At 29.4% G+C, this 17,149-nt stretch overlaps 1 protein-coding gene across 2 annotated transcripts in view; it reads right to left on the bottom strand.

Moving 5' to 3' along the window:
• The window catches only part of LOC117172581 (ubiquitin-like protein 3), a 265,219-nt gene that overhangs the window by 4,123 nt on the left and 243,947 nt on the right, over positions 1–17,149 (bottom strand). For both annotated transcript variants that reach the window (XM_033360656.1, XM_033360657.1), the window contains exons 2-3: positions 6,265–6,373; positions 453–617 (exon numbers count right to left, since the gene is read on the bottom strand). In XM_033360656.1, coding sequence (XP_033216547.1) covers positions 453–617; positions 6,265–6,373 — 274 coding nt within the window. The remainder of the gene's footprint in view (positions 1–452; positions 618–6,264; positions 6,374–17,149) is intronic.

Genomic DNA, 17,149 nt, shown 5'->3' with positions numbered 1-17,149 from the left:
CCTTGGAGGAGATTATGTTGAGAAATAAAAAAAAAAAATTCTTAAAAACGTTGTTTTTCTTGGTCAGGCCGGAAACTTATCAATCCACCCTCGTATTATTACCATTATGGACAATAAAATCTTTTTTATTCTTTGTTTTGCGATTGAAAAAACTAAGAGTAAACAAATTCAAAAACACTTTTAATATTCATTTAAGTGATACAAATGAATGAAAAATCCCGACCGTTAAATCAAATTAACGGTTTTTTCCCGATTAACAAAATTCCCGATTTTCCTGGTCAAGTAGACCCTCCGACTATAAAAAAATATTAGAACATGTAATAACATTTGAATTCTTATAAACGAAAATTGATTTTTGAACACGGCTTTGAGTTAAAATTCTTTTTTGTATAAATAATAATTTTTTCCACGAGATAGAAGATGGGAAAAAGAAAAAATAAGTGTGATTTCACCTTGAGAATTGGGTTCTGGAAGGTTTTCCCGTGGTACAAGATGCATCACCGATGTTTTTCCAAAAGGAAGCCCAAGTGCACCTAGCGTAACATTGCTGTGCAAAAATCGCCCCTGGTAAATTAGCCGCAAGATTTCTGCTTTAGCAACTGCCTCTTCCACCCAGTCTGAAAATAGATAACAAATTATTTTATGCATATAAATATTTTTATAGTAAAAAATCGTCTGGTTTAATAGTTTTGTATATCGTTTTTCGAGAAAAAAATCCAAAAACAGGATGTTTTAAAAATGTGCGTTATTTATATTACTACCTAATTTTATAAAAAGCCATAACGCTATGGGTATGTTGAAAAAATACCAAACGTGTTGGTTTGATGTTAAATGCTTATATTCTTTTTTTGTTCAGAGCGGGCGTTTTAATCGAGAAAAAAATTCTCGGTCATTCTCTGCACTGAAAAAAATTGTTCTTGAATCAAGTAAATATTACTTTATTCAAGTCAATCGCAGGTACGAATGGGGACGATAGAATATGAGTGTGTTCCAAATAAATAAGTACTTGCTACCGTATGCTTGGAACAAGCGTACATTTTATTAATCTGAGAAAATTTATTCTTAGATAGAATATCGCTTTTTATTATTCTAAAACTTTATTGTGTTACTTCATATAGAGATGTATTCAAGTGCAGAATTTAGTTTACTTTCAAGAAATCATTTCCGATACACTTCAAGAATATATTTTCTTAATCTAAGAATATGTAGTATCGGAGCAATAGACTATTGCCTCAACTGAACACTATTTCCTAACGAAAAAAAAAAAATGGTTTTCGAAATTATTTTTATATAATCTTCATTTTTTAAATGATTATTATGCGCACACTGTTACTTATACATATAACCGTGCGCCTAGACGCTTTGAAAAATCACACTCGCCGAGGATTGAACCCTCCCTACCTAAACTACCTAAAATAGTGTGTCCTAACCGTGCGCTCTACCTACGTCGCTATCGAGGCACTTGGAACTCAGGGAAAAAATCTTGGGTAAGAAATGCGAGGCAGGGTCGTACCAAGTCGTATGGTGAGCCTCAACCAATTTCAAACTAAAAGTTGTTGAGTTCAACTTTAATATACCATTTTTTATTTCGAAAAATTTTAGAATTGAATTTTCCTTATTTCAAAAAAGGCTCGATACTTTTTTTTAAATATATTTCAAAATGTTATAAAATATCTAAATGTAAGTAACAATAAACAAAAATTCTCCATAAAATGCGCAGTTTTCAATTTATTCAACTCTTTTATTGTATATAATACTCTCTTATCCAATTTTTAATGCAAAATAACATTTCTTAAACAATAATTTAAAATATGTGAAAAAGCGAAGTAAGTATCACTTATTTAACGAGGCATTTATTACTTTTTGTTTTTAAATATTTAAAGCGCTTAAAAACGACCCAAAGGTAATAAATTATAAAGAAAAGTTGCAAGTACAAAAATGGTTTAATAACATCAATGACAAAAAATAATGTTCTGCTATACGAAAATCTTCATAAACCGCACAGTTTTCAATTTATCGAATTCTTTTATCATACCTTTTTTTACAAAGTTTTGAATATGGAATTGCTTTCCTGAAACAAAAATTTAAAATATGCGAAAGTAATTGAGCTTCACTTATTTTACAAAGGGCTCAATAATTTTTTCTTTAGAAATTTAATCCGCTTAAAAACTATCTAAAGCATATAAAAAAGAAAGAACTTTTTAGTTGAAAAACGCTTTAATAACCTTAGTGACAAATATATATTTTCTGATTTTTAAAAACCTTTGTAAAACGCACAGTTTTCGATTTATATAATTCTTTTATAATACTTTTTAACTCAGTTTTCAATTTAAGCTAACAATTCCTAAAAAATAACTAAAAATATATCGCAGGTTAAAAGTGATTTCACGGTGGTCGGCTGAAAAATATTTGTTTCCTCCCTCCTTGCATTCTCAATTATTTTATTTCAAAACTTTTTAATTTTCAATTTTTCAATTGTTCTTTCATAAAATGTAATGCATTCTTAATAAACTTTTTAAAAATGTTATTGAATTTTTTTTCTTAAATATTTTGGTTTAAAGCATTTTTCAAGGCATATAACTTTGTTTTATGCTGTCATATATTTATTTTTTATTATTTACATAATAAAAAAGAATTATGTAAGTATCTGGGGGATTGCTAAAATGTTTACCATTTGTAGTCCAAGACATTTTTTCTGATTAATGAATTCTTTGACTAGAAAATTTAATTTTATTAAGTTTTTATAAATATATATACTAATAATATCCGCATTAAATTTTCTATAATTAATGACATTTTGAAATAAAATTTTTTATAATCATTAAACTCACTGACTGAAAAACTTAATTTTGTTAATTTTATTTAAAGAAACCTAAATCTATACTTAATTATTGAAAAAAGCAACATTTTATGCGCGCTACAGTACGCGGGAAGCATTGCATTTTCAATCAAGAACATAAAAATATAAAACAAGATATTAACTATTTCAGATAGTAAGTAAGAATATAAAATTAAAATTTATTTTTAAAATTCCTGCCTCGTAAAGGAATTTGTTTTTCATTAAGGAAAAATTAATTCTTTAAATTCGGCTAGATTAACATTTTTTTCTAAAGTTAAAAAATCTGTTGCCTAAAACTTATTTAGTTCAAATTAGAATAACACATGATCATTTTATATTTTCAAAACTATTTTTTTCTTACTAATAACTTTCATGAATTTGGCCATTTTCGTGATTTTCAAACTGCTATTAACAAACACGAAAATTGTGTGTTAACAAAATACAACTATGCCTTATAACTCTAATTTAAGTTAAATAAGGTTCACATAACATTTTTAACTTTTTAAAAATCAATTTTTATCTAGCCGAATCCAAAAAAGTAATATTTTCTGATTGAATAAAGAATTCCTGTATTTAGCAGGAATATTTATTGTTATTTTCAAGTTCAGATGATTTTTTGTTACCTTGAACACTACACAAAAATAATTTTAGGGGGGCCGTTTTAATCGAGGGAAAACATTCCCAGTCCTTTTCCGATTCACAAAAATGTTTCACGGTTAAAAAAATTCGAAATGGTTTAATTTTGAGTAGATTAATACATATCAATAATGAGCAAAAAAAAAATTATAGACGCAGTAAATTTATAACCTTTTAATAATTTTAGGAATGAAATGACTTTTGAGTCTTGCATCATTATTTCAAAATTCTAAACACTTTTTTCAAAGCTTATAATTTTTTGTATAGTTTTAGGAGTGACTTGATTTGGGTGTCAGCATAAAGTTAGTAGTTTATTAAACTTGCAAATTCCTATCTACATTTGAATAAATAAAAATGATTATGTGCACCAATGTTTTGAATCTTATAAATATTATTGAATTTCAAAATAATTGTTAGCGACGAAGAAAACCAACTTTATAACAGGTCAACTTGTCGATTATTATATTTAATAATATACTTATTCAGTAAGAAGTAAATTAATTTAGAAAAATATATTAATTTTCAAAGTATGTGTGCGATGTATATCAGATCAAGACTACAGTTAATTTGTTAAAAAAACTGATGTGATTCTATCTTGATAACATATAGGTATCTTCGAAGTAAATCTGACATTCGTTTCAAATTAATAATTATTTCAAGGAAAATTTTCAAGCATTATTCTAAGAGAAATTATTTTTTCCCTGATTAAATTCATTTTTTTGTCTCAAGAACATGAACATTTTGTTTCAATTTGAATACTAGTCATAATAAGTATATGGATTTACTTGGATCAAGAAACATTTCGTTAGAGTTTTAGTTACTTATCATGAGAATATAATATTCTTAATTCAATATTTTATTAAACTTAGCGCAAATATGTATAATGGAACAAATTAACTCAATAGCTTTTTGCTTAGAGTAAATATATTCTTGAATCAAATAGTTGTCCTGATTCTATTATTTTCTTGATTCAAGAAAATCGGTCTCTTGCAAAAAGAAAATACTTTCTTCTTTCAAGTAAAATCAGCCAAGTAAACTAACCTACTTGATTTAATGCAATTTTTTTTAGTGTGGTTCAGAATTAACCACGGTCATATTCTAATTAAAAACGGTTCAACGTTTATTTCACATGGGGTTCCGTCAGCTTAACTTTAAGCTAGCACATAACCCCCGAGTTTAAAAAAAAGTGGAACATTCAATTTGGCAATAGAGCCATTAAATGGACATTAAATGAGCCCTTAATCATGATACAGGTCAGAACTCGATTCAACGTTTATTTTACGTTTGGTTCCGTCAGCTTAACGTTAAGCTAGCGTAACCCCCGGTTAAAAAAATAATGTAGCATTAAATTTGGCAATAGGTCATTAAATTAGCATTAAATGAGCCCTTAATTATGTAAGAGGTTTTAACTCGATTCGAACATGTTGTTACGTCAGCTTAACATATCTCACATGCTAGCTCGATTTGAAATGGTTTCAACTTCCATTTTTAAAACTTTAATTTAAAATGTAACTGTACTTTGCAATGTAAAATTTTCGAATTTCCCTTTACTCATAACTTGCACCAGATTTCAGGTATACTGAAAACACGTTTAAGTTTACTCCTTCGAAACGAAAACATCTCACTTAGATTTACTCGGGAAGGGCTCCAGCACCATCGTTCTTCCAATATGTGGGAAGCTTGAATGGGCGGAGCACTGACAACTTGTTGGGGAGGTGAAAGTAAACCTAAGCAAAAACAATGCGCGAACTTAAACGAGAATGAACTTATGCGGGTGTAAACTTAAACAGCGTTTCAGTGTGATATCCAAAAGGTTTCATTGCAATATCTCTAACATCCGATTGGCCACTGGGTTTTACCCATCCACGCTGTTTGGAAAATATAAAATAAATTTATTTTCGTTTATAAGACTGTTTAGCTTGAATACTATTTATATTTACTGTAGTTAATATATTAATAAAAAAATGTATAGTTAATAAATCTTTGAACTTCAAGTTAGTCGACTAAGAACTTGTTTACAAAAATTTCAAATCGATTAAATATCTGAATATAACTGATAACTGATCTGACCGTTCCACATTAATAAAATTCGAAATATACCATTTCATTGTTAATACAAAATTGTTAACGTTTTCTATTTTGAATCTTTTAATTATTAAGTCTTTTTTTACACTACTTAGGAAAAAATTCCACTAATCCCACTATTTTCCTTTAATTGGCCGCCAATAATACTATTTCTTCGTTTTGATTTAAAAACATTTTCTAACATTTAAGTTGATAGGCTTAAATATTTTTTTGAAATATTTTGAATTCATATGTACTTTATTTCTTAAATTTTGAATTGTATATTTTCGGATTTTTTCGACATTTTGAAGCAAAATCTTTTAAAATGGTACCATTTTAATTTCTAACTAAAATCTAAACTTACATATATATTTAATAATATCTAAGTGTGACGTGCGTCATAAATAAACAATGTTCAATACAAGTATTCATCGTTTATTAAAATCAGAAAATTTCATGTTTTATAATTAGTTAAAATTATTAATCCTTCCCATTTAATTAAAATCAAAATATATAAGATTTGAAATAGAATTATGTGGAAATTAGTTTTTTCAAATAAATCAGCGTACATAAAAATACTGGTATATAAAAAACACTTCAAAACTTCCGTTAACTAAAATTTAGTTGGACAAATAAAAAAAACCTTGTGAAGTGACTAAAAAAGAACACTGAAATGCGAAAATTGGTTTTACAGAAAGTAATATGAATTTTTTTTTTCAATTTACCTTCGGGCCAGTTTTCAAACACATGTTGCGCTATGTCCCCCGCAGAGTCGCTTGGACTAAATAGGAACTCTTTTGTTTTTCCGCTGACAAGGATGAGACGTAGATTTAGCTGTAACACAAAGAAAATGTATAAAATTAATAAAGCTTTAAACAGTACTTTCCTATCATTCAAACAATATTTCATTTAGAACAGGGGCCGTTCAAAAATAAGTATCGCTTTTTCCTGACCCCCCCCCCCCATACCCACAAACACACGTAACGCTTTTTCTACAGTGTGTATAAGTTTAACTTTGGCATAACCCTCGAGGTCACCTCATCCTTATACAGACGTTACGTATTTTTTGAATGGCCCTAAATTTTCAAATTAATTAAAAAAACATTTATTAGTGTTTTCTTTTTTTTTAAATCAAACCTTGTTTGTATTGTTTAGTTTTTTCATTATCTGATAATAAACGTGCGTTTAGCGCCCTGAATTTGTATTACCTAATATTAAAAAAATTAACAATTTAAACAACCAGAATAACAAATTTTTAAATAATATGTATTTTAAACATTTTTTAAACCATTTAAACAGTTTATAAAAATAAAATATGATAGAACATCAGTTGTTGATATAGGCTCGGAACGAGGGAAAATCCTATCTTTTAGGCTATTTTGAAACTATTACGCAGTGGTGTTAGAGCGCGAATATCCCTGGCATGTGCAGTAGTTATTCCTGTGTATTTTTAGGTTATGTAACGCTATGTGTCAATTTAAAAATACACAGGATAACTACTGCGCATGCCAGAGATATCCGCGTTCTAACGCCGCTGCTATTACGAAATCACTTTAATGGCACCCATTTAATATCACATAAAATTATTAAATCTGCAACTTTTTTTATTGAAAGAAGACCTTTTTTATCTTCAACATTTTTATAAAGTTGGAAGAAAGAAAACTTTAACTTTACATTGTTATCTGAATTCGTGAAGGGATTTTAATTTTACAATAAACATTTTTATTAATATTTTCACTGAGTTGTTGGAGCGGGTCCGATTCTTTGTTTTCATAACTTCTTATGATGAAAGTAAAGAATTTTTTATTTTCTAAGCTTTTCTGAATCGTAAGAGTCAAATTTTATATTTTTAACATTTTGCTTCAAGTGCCATTGATTTTTTAGTTTAATATTTGTTTAAAGTTTCGAGTCTATAATGATTAATTTATATAATTTTCATGCTTAAAATTGCGAATTATTAAATACTTAATTCCAAAAGTGTTTCATTTCCTTGGCCTCTTAAATATTATTAAGTTTTAAATCTTCAATTTGAACATTTTAGTGTTTAAATTTATTTATTTTTAATTGATCAATCTAAAAAGATTAAAATGTAAATGTATATTCCTTAAATATTCTATAATTTGAAATTGCTAAAAACTGAACAGTTTTCAATCAAATGCCTTCAAAATTGAAAAATTCCAGAAACAAGTATTAAAAAGCGCATACAATTTCTATTAATAACACAGCCACACAAAAAAAATCTTTTTCCGAGTCCGGGTGTCAGATCATTTTTACTATATGTTTTTAGGGTCGCTAAATCCAAATCCGTAGTCTAAAAAACTCGAGCATTTCAGGGTTTTCATTTTCAAAGAAACTCGTGAAGTGTATTGTAGATGTATACAATTCATTTATCTAATCCTTCATTTATTCTTGGTAAACATTCCACTAATTTACATTTATTGTCAAAAGCCCTTGTAAGGACTACACGATGTGCAAAATCCAATCCAAGGGTGGGGGGGGGCATTGCATTTTTTAAGTTTTGAATTTTAAATCTTTAATTTATATAATTTTCATGTTTAAAATTGTTCAGTTTTGAATATTTAATTTGAAAAGAGTTGTTTAGATTTAAAATTTATATTTGAACAATTTGGGAAAAAAGTATATACGCTTCCCGTTAATAATATGCATTGTTTAGAACAAAAATTTCACTTTCAAATAAGATCAAAACTGAATTAAACTTTTTTTCGATTTAAGGGGTTTTTCCTATTCATGTTTGTCTAAAAAAAAAATGCTCAGAAAAACGTTCGAGGGATAAAAAATGTCTGACTAATAGTGAATTTAGAAGAGCAATTTTCTCAGCAATTGAGAATTACGAGTGTAGGAGTTTCTCACGTTGTTTCGTGGAATTTGTGAAAACATGCAGAAATAATGTATTCACTTTTTGGATCTCTTGGAATAAGAAGGCTCTCAATTGCCTTGGCATACCTTTTATTCTGAAATTACCCAATCTCTCTTATTTTGCCATATTTCCCTTCCAACACCGTCGTTTAACGTTACAAAAAAAGATTCTGAATTAATAAATTACCTGAAAATTTAAATATACTAGAAAACAAACGCGGGCAAGGATATAATTTTGGATAATTAATGAAACCTGATATTTTAACTTCAGAATTAATATATCATACTTTTTTACAATAATTAAACAATCAAACCATTGCATTTTCTATTAAAAAAAAAGCCATTTCTGATGAAAAACACATACATAAATCATAAACTGTAAATTTAATTTTTGAAGTCAAACAATTTTTGTTTAAAATATTTGATTTTTGATGAAAAACTACGGGATCATGTTTTTAAATATTGTTAATATTAGTTTAAATCTAATGATTGTTTATTAGCGAAAGTAATTTAAGGAGAAAATAACATAAAAATAAAAAGGTTTACAATTGTAAATCTTCTTTCCAACATAATGTTTTTTTTAAACACCTGATTTCCGGTGAAAAATGTTAAAACAACCTAAACACGTTCCAAAATTGTAAAGGTTTGTTGAAGGCTGTAATGATTTCTATAAGGAAATACTCGAGCATAACCTAAAATCTAAATCTTCTTTGAAATTCAACGATTTTTTATTAAAAGTACCGATTTCCTGTATAAGACGCTTTCAAACCAAAAAATTGGGAATTTAATGATTCTAAATGACAATCTGAATAATAATGATCATCTGAAAAGGCGTATGATTTTTTAAATAAAAAATACCAATTTTTGACGAAAAAATAACATCAGGTAAAAAAACTTGTTCCGAATTCTAAATATACTTTAAGCTTAATACTTTTTGTTTAAAATGTAACCGATGTCGGGTGAAAAACATTATTATAGTCTTAAATTGTTTAAAAATTGTCAATCTTAATTGGTATCTATGTCGATACTTCTGATGAAAACCGCAAGCTTAGCCGATACTTGTACCAAAAAATGTAATCTTTTTTAAATGTAATGATTTTTTTTACTACAAATACCGATTTTAGTTGAACCGCTGGCGACCAAAAGGGGACACGGCCGGATTCAGCCTGAGAAGTATTGTCCTGAGTGTAAATTTTAAAAATCTTTCTAATTTCAATTTTAAAGACTGATGCTTGTAGAGAATTTCAAGGCGCATATTTTTTTCCTCTTGCAAAAATGTATAGGTTTCGTAGTTTTTGAGATAATTGGTAAAAAGTGGATTTTTTGAAAACGAAAAATTCCAATCTTTTTTCACTTAAACTCGCGCTAATTTAGCCAATTTTCATCATTTTCCAATTTCCCCAATACAAAGTACGTGTTTAAGTCTTCTGAAACTATCTAAGAAAGAAAATCGAGAATATTGCAATAAACAAAAAAGTTTTTTTTTTTTGAGGCAATGCAAAAATCATGAATTTTAACCTTCAAGCGCCTCGTTTAGCGAACGAATTTTAAGCTGCGGAAAGCATCAGCGAGAAAGTTGTTCATTAAGGTTCAAAGAAGTTTTCTGGAAAGTTTTAGATCAATTGGATTAATAGTTCAAAAATTATGAATGTTTTAAAATCCAAGCGGTAACCATGACGCTGCCCAAAAACGTGCCTGGCCGGCTACGTACGCGTTGCAGCGAACGACGTGAAGGTCAAGTCAATCTTACCAAAACAAATGCACAACAGTAACTTTTTTTGTCATCTTCTATGAAATTCTACAAATAAAGCATAGAATTAGCGAAGTGATTGTTTCTTATAATAGTTGGAAAAACATTTTTTTTGAGATTATTGAGATTTTTTAGATATTTTTGAGAATATTAATTAAAAAGAAAAATATATTAAAATTAAACAAGGTAGAAAAAGAACTAGAAATGAAGATTCGTGGATTAAAAATAAGAAAAAATGTTCCAGACATCAGGTACGATTGGAAACCGCCAATACAATTTTTAAATAAATTTTAATTATAAATTTAATATTTTATGACTTTTTTTATTCTTGATTTTTTAAATAATTCTTTTAGTGAACTATATATAATATGTAGATAGTCTAAAGTAATTATTTTAAATTTTTAATGACGAAGTTAATAGCATTATTTGTTATTTCTTTAAGGAAAAGGATACATTACAAAGTCTAAAACTAAAAAAGACGGTATTGCTAAAGATATTCTAATCCCAGAGAGATCTTTCAAACCTATTGAATCCTGCTGTGGAGAAAAATGTTACCAAAAGTTTTCAAATGTGCAACAAGAAAAAGTACATACAAATTTTTGGAATCTCGGGAACTATAATGAACAAAATGTGTTTCTCAGAGGATTGTTAAAATGCAAGGATCCTATCCAAACGAATTCAAGTGAAAAACTAGGACAGTTAATTCATTGGATATATTTATTTCCTACTGACGAAGAAAATGTTCCGATTTGTAAGAAATTTTTTTGTGCTTTTCTATGTTTGGGCAAAAGAAGAGTTGAAAAGGTTCAAAAAAAGATTTTAAATAAGCACCCTTTAAAAAATTTGGCAGGTGGAGTACGCGAAAGTTGTCTTACATTAACAGAAAATTAAAAAAAAAAAATGATTGAAGAGCATTGCGAATCAATTCTACATCACAGTTCACATTACAAAAGAAATTCTACCAATTTAAAATATTTTGATAATCCTTCATTAAATCTTGTAGAACTTTACAAATTATTCGGAAAATATTATAAAGAAAAAACGGGGGCTAAATTGACAATAAGTCAAACCGTTTATTTTAAGTATTTTAACCGAAATGTTGGCTTCAGTTTTAAATTACCTAGAACTGACGTGTGCAATACTTTCTACAACAACAAGACAAATGGAGAGGTGAACGAAGAAGTAATTAATCAAAAAAACAATGTTGAAATTTATTTGAAGTTAAAAAAGCAAATACTCTCTGAAAATAATAGTCTATGCTGTGAATTTGATTTTGCACAGAATTTGCCACTACCAAAAATACCCGTGTCCGCGCAGTTTTACCTACGTTTGGCATGGCTTTTTCTATTTAACGTACATGTACATACTACGAACCAGAGTTACATGTTCCCTATTCATGAGGGAATTGTAAAGAAGGGTGCTAACTTTGTTTGCAGTTTTATCAAATACGCGTTATTAAAAGAATTTGCTAAAGACAAGTTCAACAGCATAACGTTATTTTCAGGCTCATGGCCAGGACAAAATAAAAACTACACAGTGTTTCATTTTTTGGTTTTATTGTCCATTTATTTGCAAAGCGAGATTAAATGTGTTTCCAGTTCGAGGCCATTCGTATCGCTAGTGCGATAGGAATTTTGGCACATATTCGCAAATGCTGAAATAATTAGAACGAATTGAAACTGAAGCTGAATATGTAGAAATGATTCGCAATGCTCGTTCACCTTCATTCACAATGGTCGAGAAGTGTGAAGATCTTCTGCAGGATTTTGAAAAATGTTTTAAAGGCAAAATGCGAAAGCTAAAAAATTTACAAATCAGCAAAGCGTTCGTTTCGCATGTTTTTCCTGATGGAAAAGTAGATGTTTTTGACAACTATGAGTTGCAAAATCCAACCACTTTTTTCTTTAAACCTACGTTAAACTAGAAAATCTCATAATTTTTGAACTATTAATCCAATTGATCTAAAACTTTCCAGAAAACTTCTTTGAACCTTAATGAACAACTTTCTCGCTGAAAGCTTTCCGCAGCTTAAAATTCGTTCGCTAAACGAGGCGCTTAAAGGTTATAATTCATGATTTTTGCATTGCCTCAAACAAAATTAATAACTTTTTTGTTTATTACAATATTCTCGTTTTTTTTTCTTAGATAGTTTCAGAAGACTTAAACACGTACTTTGTATTGGGGAGATTGGAAAATGATGAAAATTGGCTAAATTAGCGCGAGTTTAAGTGAAAAAAGATTGGAATTTTTCGTTTTCAAAAAATCCACTTTTTACCAATTATCTCAAAAACTACAAAACCTATAAATTTCTGCAAGAGGAAAAAAAGATGCGCCTTGAAATTCTCTACAAGTATCAGTCTTTAAAATTGAAATTAGAAAGATTTTTAAAATTGACACTCAGGACAATACTTCTCAGGCTGAATCCGTCCGTGTCCCCCTTTGGTCGCCAGCGGTTCAGTTGTAAAACGCCAGCACAACCAAAAATAGTTAAAATGTTGTGAAACTTCTTGGAAATGTTTTTTTTTTTTTAATGAAGTTTTAGTGTAAAACGATAACGTAACGTCAAATCGTTAAACATTAAGGAAACTGTTGAAAATTGTAAATCTTTGAAATCTAATTTTTTTAAATTAATAATACCCAATACCGGTTTAAAACGTTAAAATATCCTAATCTTGATGTCTCTTTTTAAAGTTCTACTTTCAGGTGAAAAAATAACCCAAACTAAAATTGTTGGATATTTTAAGTTTTCTTTGGAACTTTATGATTTTTATTTTTCGAAATCTGAGGATTTTTGTACTAAAAATGCCGATTTACGGTGTAAAACGCCAGCCTAACCTAAAATTGTTAAAAAGTTGTCAATCTTATCTGAAATCTAATTTTTTACCAATTTTTTTCAACACTTTTATATCAAATATAATACATTTTTATGTACTTCTCCTGGCATTGGGTATTTAGATTTTGCAAAATAAAGTACAAATTGAATTTATCATGATTACTTTAATATAACTTCTTGGTCAATTTCATGTTAATTAGACATTTGTAACTATGGATCTGTCTTTTGCAATTCAAGAAATCTGCTTAAGTTTATATGAATTTGATTAGACCTCCCATTTTTTGTACAGTTTGATTTACGACATACCTACGAAAAATTGCCTTGAGGTTATTTTTTTCCTTTCAACGCTCGTAAAATATAGAAAAAGACAAAGGTTATGTGGTTATTTGATATATACATTTCGTTATCAAGTTCAAAGCCTTAGTCATCTTCATGGAATTCTTTTCGTTAAAAAATTATATCCAATTTTTCCCATAATTTTGAAAGTAGTAATTTATTATTTTTAGACAGAAAAACGTACATCAAGTGAATAATAATGTAGTTAGAGCAACTGAACAATGTCCAGCCAATTTCAAACTTGAAGCATCCTAAACTTAAATAATTTTAATTTCAAGGCCTTTAAAATGAGATAGTATTTTGAAATCAAATATTCAAAATTGTCCTATAAGTAGGAGAGTGTCGACTGAAGTTTCAAAAGGTCATAACGCCATTTTTTCAAAGGCGGAATTATTGACTCAAAAAATCAGATACATTCTAATATACATTGTGCTAAAATTTTTATTTTAAGCTCCGAAAAATCTGGACGACTAGCCAATCTTATGAAAAATATTGCACATTTTTCAAATTTGTTTGCAAGTTCTTAAACAATTTGGGATTTTTTCTTAGCTTTTTGCAAGCTGCCAGCTACAATTCTGTTTTGTTTTTTCTTCTTTTAATTCAAAAATCACCGTTTAAAGTAGAGAAATACATAGTCCTAGATTCTAGAAATCTAGAAAATTTAATAATTCCGAAAATGAGAAATAAAATTTTTCAAGTTCAAGTCTCAAAATGGAAACCATTTTAGAACATGGCATTTCACATCCAACATTTGTAAAGAAAATGTCCCAATTGAACATTTGAAAATGAATGCCCCTTAGAATGCGTATAATAAAATGAAAGGCAGTTGTTTAAAAAAGATATAAAATATGTTTAATCATTAAAGATAATTAAATATCTAACTTTAATTTTACACTTAAATTATAGCGGCGGCGACTAATTACGAAGCAAAAGCAAAGGTTAATTATGTTCCATACAGCCAAGAATGAAATCGCTGAACTGGAGGTAATGGTAATTCCGATCTTCTTCTGAGCTTTTTAGCTGAATCACTCGAGAAAAAAATGACTCGATTTTTAATTTACCTCAAGCTACGCGCTCGGGCTTTGTTTTTTTCTCATATTCGTGCATTCGCATATTCGCACTCGGTCTTTGCATTTCTCCCACATTCGTGAACAGACCTTTAAAAATTAAAGATCAACGAATTGACAACTGTAATTTTGCGATTGTGAACTCTCTTTTGCTAAAGCTCTTTCGGCTTTAGCGAAAACATTCTCATCACATATCTCGTGCTTCGTACTCGATTTTTCCCAAAATGTAAAATTTTCGACATTATGCTCAACACTTTTATATCAAATATAATACATTTTTTATGTACCTCTGCCTGGGATTGGGTATTTAGATTTTGCAAAATAAAGTACGAATTGTATTTATCATGATTACTTTAATATTTGTTTCTTATTTTGCGTTAAATTTTATTCTCAGCTGCGCTGATACATGCATCATTTTAATAAATGTATATAATTACAATTCATAATATGCATGGAAATTGAAACATGTTTATTCTTATAGTTATGGCTTTTTCATTCATTCTTTTTTTGCGATAAAAATTTGAATTTTCGATATTTTGTTAGCAAAATTTAAAAAGTTGTTTAGACAATCTTGTAAAGCCTTGAAAAAGTAACATTTTTCTTCTCTTGATTTTTTTCCATATTGGTAATTTCTATTTTATCAAAAAAATGAATGGGAATAAATTGTTCGTAATTTGATCGACTATAAATAGCGCCCTTTCTTTTCATATCTTTATAACGAGTGCCAAAGGGAAACCCAATCGAATAACTCCTTCAAATATTATCGTGTTTACAGCCTACAATGAAAATGACAACAACGACGAAAGAAAGACATGGACGTAAAAACTATTTTTTCTGACACAGGGGTCTCAAAAGTCGACATTTTATGGAATCCGCGAAAGTCATTCTCCACATAAAACCAATACCTTCTCATTAGAATGAGATCAATACGATCAAAACTCAAAAAGTTGTTTCGAGAGTCTTTTAGGGCCTTGAAAAAGTAACTTTTTTTTCTCTTGACTTTTTCCCATATCACACTTTTTTGGCTTCAAATGTCCATTTTCCTTTGGTTATTTGGATTTTGAAAATGCTATAACTTTGGTAATTTTTTTTTGATCAAAAAAAGTAATGGGGATAAATTGTTCGTATTACTATAAATAGCGGTCGAAAAAATCTCAAATATTATAAAAAAGTGGTCTCAAAAATTTTCAAAATGCTCTAACTTTTTTAAATTTCTTCAAAAAAAGCTGGCTAATGAACAGACGTCAAAAATATTTTTTCCGACACAAGGGGTTCTCATAATGTCGACATTTGATGGAATCCGCGAGAGTCATTTTTCACGTAAAACCAATACCAACTCATTCGGATGAGAATGTAAAAATAAAAAGACGAAAGCAAAAGCAAATATATAAAAGTGCACAGTGCTTCCCAAATCCAGAAACAGAACAAAATTACAGAAATGAGAAAACCATTGCTGTGAATTTGGTTGCATCTAAAATCAGGAAAAATAATATGAGAGTTTTTACCGATCAATTTAAAAAGTTCAAAAGATTTAAATCATTTGAAATGAATTTGAACGGCAGTATAGTTGTAACTCTTTTAGCAAATTCGATACATTCGAGTGAAAAATCCCGGTCACTGAAATACATTCCTAGCCATTTTCTGTTTTTCACGATTTTTCGATGAATTAGAACCCTGAAAAGTCAAATTATCTCGAAAGTTATACGGGTACAGACGGTTATAACTTTGGGTAAAACTACATGAAAGGCAGATCACCTTTGATTATGCTAGAACTTACATATTTTATTTATTTTTTTATGCTGAACACGAAACTGTCCGAAAAAAGTATCGCTCTTTTACCGTTTTCGAGATATAGAGATTTTTCTATAAAAATGTGTTTTTTTTTTTAATTCGTTAAAATCCGGCAAAAGTTTCGTGCACCCTGAGGACACGAAGCGATCCAAGAACTACCGTTTTCTGCATTTTTCCCGTAAGTGTTTTAGCATATTGTTGACACGCAGGGATGCTTTTGAGGCTACTAACGAGTGAAAGCTTGGCACCTCCAAGATCGCCGATGATAAGGACGATTAGTTTAACTGAACATTCCGGGTACAATCATTGCAACTCCCTTATAAGGTCTCGATACCTCTCTTTCTTTTCATTCTCCTTGGTTATGATGTTTTTGTCAGCTGGTGCCGAAAATTCGATAACGAGCATGGTTCGCTTCTCGAAGTCAAGAAGAACCATGTCAGGCCTCGAGTGAGCAACAGAAACAATTGTCGAGAATATAAAGTTCCAGTATATGCGGCACTTCCCATTCTCGACAATTGACTCGATTTCCCTAGGAGCATTTAGAGGAGCGATATTAAGGTTAATGCCGTAGCAGTGACAGAGATGGTAATAAAGCATTCTTAGTGCCGCATTGTGCCTTTGAATGTAGGTCGTTACCGCGTGAGTTGGACAACTAGATAGTTTGTGAGCTAATGCTCGGGGTGTGCATGGCACGCCCTGCACCTATGATCAGGAATGTCTTGGCTCAAAATGTGGCGACGGTACGTTAAGGTGGAAATGACACCGTCTTGGCATGCCAAATTAAACGCTTCGTACCAGACTTCAATCCGGGCGATTTAAGGAAAGCAAACGTTAGCTCACACGACATTGACTGATCCTCTACCAGGTGTATACATATGAAACCGGTATTTTTTCAAGAAAAAAACACATTTATTTCAAGAGAATGATAACAAATATTTTATTCAAAGTATGCGCCC

This window comes from Belonocnema kinseyi, chromosome 5, assembly GCF_010883055.1.
Source record: "Belonocnema kinseyi isolate 2016_QV_RU_SX_M_011 chromosome 5, B_treatae_v1, whole genome shotgun sequence".
In the NCBI taxonomy this organism is placed as follows: domain Eukaryota; kingdom Metazoa; phylum Arthropoda; class Insecta; order Hymenoptera; family Cynipidae; genus Belonocnema; species Belonocnema kinseyi.
This window is presented reverse-complemented; position numbering and strand designations above follow the sequence as displayed.